This window comes from Sebastes fasciatus, chromosome 4 (genome assembly GCF_043250625.1).
Source record: "Sebastes fasciatus isolate fSebFas1 chromosome 4, fSebFas1.pri, whole genome shotgun sequence".
NCBI lineage: Eukaryota > Metazoa > Chordata > Actinopteri > Perciformes > Sebastidae > Sebastes > Sebastes fasciatus.
The window spans coordinates 15,977,081-15,984,328 of NC_133798.1; the positions used below are offsets into that span (position 1 = coordinate 15,977,081).

General features: G+C 42.5%; 1 protein-coding gene across 2 annotated transcripts in view; it reads right to left on the reverse strand.

Moving 5' to 3' along the window:
- The window catches only part of trim44 (tripartite motif containing 44), a 53,906-nt gene extending 49,405 nt beyond the window's left edge, over positions 1-4,501 (reverse strand). The window contains exons 1-3 of one of the 2 annotated variants that reach the window (XM_074632263.1): positions 4,225-4,501; positions 2,813-3,432; positions 870-947 (exon numbers count right to left, since the gene is read on the reverse strand). In XM_074632263.1, the coding sequence (XP_074488364.1) occupies positions 870-947; positions 2,813-3,415 (681 nt within the window). In that variant the 5' untranslated portion in view covers positions 3,416-3,432; positions 4,225-4,501. Of the gene's footprint in view, positions 1-869; positions 948-2,812; positions 3,433-3,809; positions 3,901-4,224 lie in introns of those variants that run through there. The other variant, XM_074632264.1, reaches the window with a different exon arrangement.
- Positions 4,502-7,248: the final 2,747 nt, after the last annotated feature.

The following is a 7,248-nucleotide window of genomic DNA, read 5'->3' on the forward strand; positions in this document are numbered from 1 at the left end:
GTCGGTTGAGAAGGCGGTCATTCAATGTTGCCCGGGACACATTTGAGTACACACTGCTAAAAGAATGTGTCCATTTGCGGCCGAGACCACCTCCAAATGTGATCGGATCTCAGTGCGTCCTCAATGCATCTTGGGTGCAATCGCACTTGTATTTAGAGCTGTCCACTTGTGATCGGATCACCCAGGACACATGTTAAAGGTGCTAAATGTGAGATTGGGAGCATTTCTATTGCCTCCGCACGGCTCTCAACATGGTGACGTCTGAGCTGGTGGCTCGTAGCTACCAGTGCAAACAGCGCTAACAGTGAAAACAACGGCAACAGTGCTGCCAGAGCTAACAGTGTTGACCTGGGGGGAAACCAGAGGGTAGGTGCTACGTGTTTACGCCGGCAGTCAGGACGGCATCAACGGCTATAACCACCGTATGAGAGCAGTGCAGAGCAGCGTCCGTGAGCTAGCCAGAAGGGCATGCTCACATGCATTAAAAGCTACGCGCGGCCGGCCCGGCTATGTAAACAAATCACAGAGGGAGAGTGACTTCATTCTCTGCTCAGGTTGATATTACTCCTCTATATCTTTATATAACAAATAGTTGTTTGATGCTATATTAATGCTCTGGATATCGTATAGAGCACCTTTAATGTCAGGTCTGAAAAAGCCCTGAGACTGCTGTCATTCCTTGCAAGGACGTAAAGTCCACCTTGTATTGCAGCAGAGAAATTCTCATTTCATTCGATAAGAGCTCATTTCTAAATGAGAAAAGTTGAGCACAAGTCTTTTGGGAGAGGTTTTCTAAAGATGTCCTTTACTGTATAACTCCCGTTAAGATTTCACTCAGTGTTCTGTGTGCAGGAGTTTGCAGCACTCACCTCAGGGTTGGTCCACTTGGTCTTGATCTTCTCAGACATCTGTTGTGTACAGCCCAGCAGGTCATAACCTTGCCTGCTCTGCAGGTGGAGCAGACAAACAGACACAGTAAACACCACAAAAGTACACAGGGACACAGAGTACACATACATTCTCTGTTATTAGTTCATTATTCCACCGTTAATCGTTTAGAAGAGCATCAAATGAACTTATAATATTACAATATTTTTGAACATCTCAGTATTGATAATGTGACAATGCTTTTAGAAGATGTTTTCACACAAGAAAAGGCATGGTACATGCTTGACGGATCACCAGTCAATCACAGGCTACAATTTTGCATATAAAATCAAGTTTGACATGCTCCATGCTCAATGTAATGCACAGCAACTGAAACTCATATCACTACTCCCTGGAGATAAAGGGTTCTTTCACATGAATACACTGCCACTGTAAACATGATAAAAGCTGCGTAGAGTAAATAATGTGGCCTTAGGCTGTGTGCGTGTGTGTGACCCCCTTTGTCTCTCATCAATCCATATGTGGCCATGATGTAAGAGTAAGCCAGTGAAGTGTGCTGCTCTATTTTCATTTTTCAGATGTGCAGCCACAGGGTAGAGGACACTGTAAATTACAAGTCAGCACACCATGTGGGTCATTACTACAGTAGCCAAATGCACCGGCTTTGTGATAGTTTATTTCAGTGTTCACAAACAAAACCCTTGACTGTAAGAAATAGTAATCCAAAATTAAGTCCTGGTTTCTGATACTATCACACCGCCGTTGATTGGTCCTCTGTGCAATAACACAGTCCGACTGTGTTCAGTGTGCTGCTGATAACATCAGACTCTAAATGTTTCTATAATCATCACAAACACTATGTTCTGCAGAACTGAGCCCATAGTGATGATGAATTTATTCTCAAAATCCTGAACGGCGTTAGCCAGGCTCACTGGACCAACTGCAATGCTGCACTGAACGAGTGGCGACTCCCTGGACCTATTAAATGCGCCCGAAGCAAAAAGCCATCTGGGAAATGGTGGAAGGACAAATGGATGGACACTGGGATATATTCATAATGTTTAATTTCCATTTCACAGTTTTCCTAGGAATTATTTATGTAGCTGTGGAATTTAATCAATTTATGAATGAGGTCATGTGGGTGACCATGAGAAATTGTTATTTTTAAATATTACACAGAGCTCTTGCAGAGCCCTGGTGAGTTGACTTAAAGACTACAGGGCCTTCAGCTATTGACATACCACTTAATACTGAATTTGAAATGCAAACCAGATAGATGACACTCTGAATACATTATGTTATACATTACAGAGCTGTAGATGTTGAGATTAAGAACAGGAGAGAGCATACAGTGCTGTTCTACTATACACCAATCAGCCATTACATTAGGACAGCATAGGCACCCTGACCGGTCCTCATATACAACAAACTGCGATGCACTGTGTGTTCTGACACCTTTCTATCGGAACCAGCATGAACTTTTTCAGCAATTTGAGCTACAGTAGCTCTTCTATTGGATCAGACAACAAGTGCCAGCCTTCGCCCCCCACATGCATCAATGAGCCTCGGGTCTGACCCTGTCGTCGGTTCACCGGTTTTCCTTCCTTGGACCACTTTTGGTAGGTCCTGACCACTGCAGACCGGGAACATCCCACAAGAGCTGCAGTTTTGGAGATGCTCTGACCCAGTCGTCTAGCCATCACAATTTGGCCATTGTCAAAGTCGCTCACATCCTTTGCTTGCCCATTTTTTCTGCTTCCAACACAAAGTTAAAAATGTTTATTTGCTGTCTAATATATCCCAGCCACTGCCAGGTGCCATTGTAACGAGGTACTCAATGTTATTCACTTCACCAGTCTGTTGGTTTTAATGTTATGGCTGATCGGTGTATATAAACCCATCATGTTCTGAGTGCGTGACTCACCTTCTGCCACACGTAGGCTTCATGTAAGGTGATGATCTCATGATCACGGTGCTCACCCTGCACGGCACACACCACACAGATGATCTTCTCATCTGGTTTACAGTAGAGGGAGCCTTCCTGTCCGTGTTCCTTGCAGCGCAGTCTCTCCACTGTCACCGTGTCCCTCTTCCCAGCCTCCTGCCCTGCTTCTGCACCCTCAGCTCCATCACCTAGCTCCGCCTCCAGCTGCAGGCCATTCTGGGCTCCTTCCCCAGCATCACCGCACTCGTTGCCATTAGCCCCTGCAACTCCGAGTAGCGCCATCTCCTGATTCAAGTCCATCCCAGCCTCATCCTCAGCTCCATCTCCAACTCTGCAGTCTCTGTCGGCGCCATGTCCATTAGCTTGTGTCTCCTCGTGGTTGTAAGGCGTTATGGGATGATGTGTGCTGCTGGCGTGTCTGTCAGCGTGGACAAGGCAGAAGGCAAAGCTGCAGATTCTGCACACTTGTGTAGCCGGTTGGGCCTCGTCAGGCTCGCACGCATCACATGACCCGTCCATCTGCGGCAGCTCCTCGTGTTTCAGCCCCATAGCTCCTTCCTGGGGTTCCCCTTTGTGGTCCATGGTGGCTGATAATAATTCTAGGGGGGATAAGAGGAATAAGTATTATAGGAGACACACAGTGTGTAGAGGACAGGTTATTAATAGCCGTGACCTTCTGTGAACAGCTCTCACATTTGCACAGGGGAAAGTCCAAGATCCTCAGGACTAATCCCCTCTGATATAATATTCCCACAACAGATGATGGAGGCAAAACCCACGGCAACACTATCTCACAAGCTACAGAACTTTTTTTTTTTGCAAGGACACTAAACACGAAGACCCCATCTGCAGTCACAGAACCGCCTTTGTGTGCAAACACGCTCACTTTTGTTTACTGACTCACAAAGTGAAAGTGCTGAGTACGACTGTACCCTCGGCACGACCAAAACAGCCACGCTATCCACTCATATCTCACCTCCCTCTCTGTATGCATGTCATCCGGCCCTGACCTTTACATGTTTTGTTCTCTTTATGCCCTCTCACCCTTCTTTTCACCTCACTCTGTGGGAGTGAATCTGAAAGAGTGAAGAGAGAGATGGTTGCAGGACTTGTACACAGAACACAAACTTTCTCTTTCCCCCTCAGAGGCTTCCTCTCCTGAGCTATGTTTGTGTACTCTCTCCTCACTGTGCTGACACAAACAACCAGTAGAAGAAAAAAAAGTGCTGTAATGCAGAGAACAAAAAAACACCCCCTCTTTTCACCACTGCTATTTCTCTCTGTCTCACACAGTCATACAGTGCTTCCTCACACACAAACACACACATACACACACAGGCATTTTCTCCCCCTAACCCTGTGGGGTTTACAACTCACTGCAGTGTACTTACCCTTCCTCCCCCCTCTCTGTTTTCTGTCTAGGGCTTGTTTTGAGACAATAGTGAAGTCAGTGGAGGAATTAGCTTGACGGCTAAATACCTTAGCACAGCTGCTGTGCCTTGGATTCTATTACTGAGCTGTCGGACTGATCTACTTTCACTTTACAGCAGAAATAAACAAGGGGCTCCACAGCTTTCGATCCGACAGCGTTTACTTCCTTATTTTCATGAGCTGCTGTCTGCCTTTTTTTTCTCCACTTCCTGCTTGTAGTCTCCTCTGTGTGTGTGTGTGTGTGTGTGTGTGTGTGTATATGAGAACTACAGAGACACACAGAGGCTGAAGAGAGAAAACCCGTCTGACAAGCATTAGAGACAGTGAGACTACTCATGGGAGGCAGGTAACGCTACAGGGAAAAGATTATTTATCTAACGTTAATATAAATAAGTAGCTATTTTCATGAGCATTGACTGTATAGTGTCTATACAGATCATGAGCGAGCACTACGGAGCCCCGTAAGGTGACATTCGTTTGAATATGTTGCGCGCGCTGGTTAATTAATAACGTGTTACCACAATATAGTGTTAAATAACTTATGTGCACAAGATAGAAAATATTATTTTAACATTTTTGAGATAATAATTAACACTAATAATAGTAACTTTATCAAACAACTGTAAGCAGTGCAGTTTTCTTCATGTCACCATATGTTAAAAATTATATAATTAATAAAAAAAAATAGAAATATAAACAAAACACACCGGAAAACACATGGGGACAGTTTGTGCCTCATACTCACGTTTTAATTAAGCTAATGTTAGCTACATTGGAGTCATGGCTGAGCCGCTATTTTTCCATCCATTAACAGCGACACCTGTGGCTGTTAAGTCAACGAAAGACAGAGTCGGGCTCGCGCTTGTGCTCGCTCTAAATAGACATGAACGAGCATCGCTCAAAACAGTGATGTGACACATGTCAGCTAAAACCACAATATCACTCTATATTTCACCTGGTCACTTAGGTCATAAATCCAGCCCACTCCATGTAAGCGGATGGGACATGGGCCAAACTAAAAAGTCAAAGTACTCGTCCAGTAGACCGTCCATTATCATTTTAGGTAGTTCTTATTACGCTGATGAATGTTAAAGTGTTAATTTTTCTGATAAGTTAGGTTTTAATTAGTTATTTGATGCTATAAAAAGGGAATGAGACGTCGTGATTGACAGCTGTGATTGACAGCTGCAGAGTGAAGCAGTCGCTTGGGAATTGTACGAGAGAGGAGATGTAACTTTAACTTTCCATAACATCCACGAGTCTGTGAAATAGAACGTGTCAATTTGATCATAGATGTAGTTGTAGAGATATTATGGTTAATTGTGTCTTTCCAGCCAAATAGCTACCGTGGTGCTAGGTGGCTCGCTAGAAAGCTGCGGCTGTAATTGGCTTGGCGGGTTTGTGGGCGGGACATCCAGTAGCTCCAGCCACCCCACCCCCACACACACAGAGACACACAATTTTTTTCTTTTTCTATAATGAATAAATTAAATACAGTGATATTAACAGAACATAAAAGTGGAAACTGAAAATAGGAAAATAAATAATGAATGTAAATAAATAGGGATAAACAGATTACAAATAAATTGAAATAAACAGAAAAATAATTGCAGGTTATTTGTAAATATTTTGCACTAATGTTCCAAAAACAGGCTTGTGATTAATATGATTACATGGTGGTCTTAATGTTGTGTTTTAATTCATACAGTGCTTTTTTGTCTTTCATAACCGGATTTATTTTATTTTTATTATTGTATCTATTATTTATTTATTTGTTTTTATTCTACCTTTATTTTACCAGTATATTCCCATTGAGATGTAATATCCCTTTTTTCGAGGGAGTCCTTGCCAAGATGGCAGCATAAAAAGTTTCACATAAAAGCACAAACAACTGCAAAAGTTAATAACAACATAAGAAATGTCATATAAAAAAAAAAAAAAGAAGCAAATTACATCAAACAATAAATTAGTAGTGTTGTTCAGTAACAGGACATGTACATCAGCGGTCAATTGCTCTGATTCAAATATAATCATCAGTGCAACAGTTGCAATAACAATAAGGAATAGATGGATAGATGAATGGATGGATGGATGGATGGACTTTATTGATCCCAAATTGGGAAATTATTATGTTACAGCAGCAGATTATCCAGGCATTACAGGAACAGAAAATACACATTAAAAGCAGGGGTGACGATGTTATCCAGTATACACTATTTATTATATTGGTTGAAATGGTCTTTACACCCCGACAGCGATCCATTACTTATGAGCTCTGAAAAAGGACCGGAAAAGAGCCGTCATCTGTAGCTGCTGTAATCCTGTAAAAACGTCTAACAGTCACTGCCTCGCGGTCCGCTTGGAAAGAATCAATCAGATGCCTCCCTGCCTCCCTGCTGGTACTCTACCCATGGCGTGCACCAGCCTGAACTCAAAGAACTATATATATATATATGTATATATACATATACATATATATAGAATATTTATAGAATAAACCATATAAATAATATACAATAAATATACCAAACTACTACAACTGTATGTGATAACATACATTAGCAAAAGTGTTCATATTGTTGCAGTTTTTTAAAAATGAAATGAAACGAGGTGGAGTGAGAGTATAACAATGTGCAAATGCACCATGTGCAAGGTTATTGAAGGAGTCAAACAGAGTGAAGTATGGTTTTGGACAGACACTATAAAGCTGAGAGTTCTCTGTTAGACAGAGGTGAAGTGTTGTGAAGAGTTATAACCTTGGACAGGACATATTTCCTATCGGTCCTTGTGACAGTGAAGCTCAGTCTGTTAGAGAAAGAGTTTCACTGTCTGTCCAGTAGGTGGTGGAGAGGATGGTCAGGATTATCCATAATGGATTGAACAGTTTGTTCAATGTCCTCCTCTCCACCACAACTTTAAATGTGTCTGGTTTTCAGCCAATTACGGAGCCAGCTTTCCTAATCAGTTTAATCAATAATGGCCCG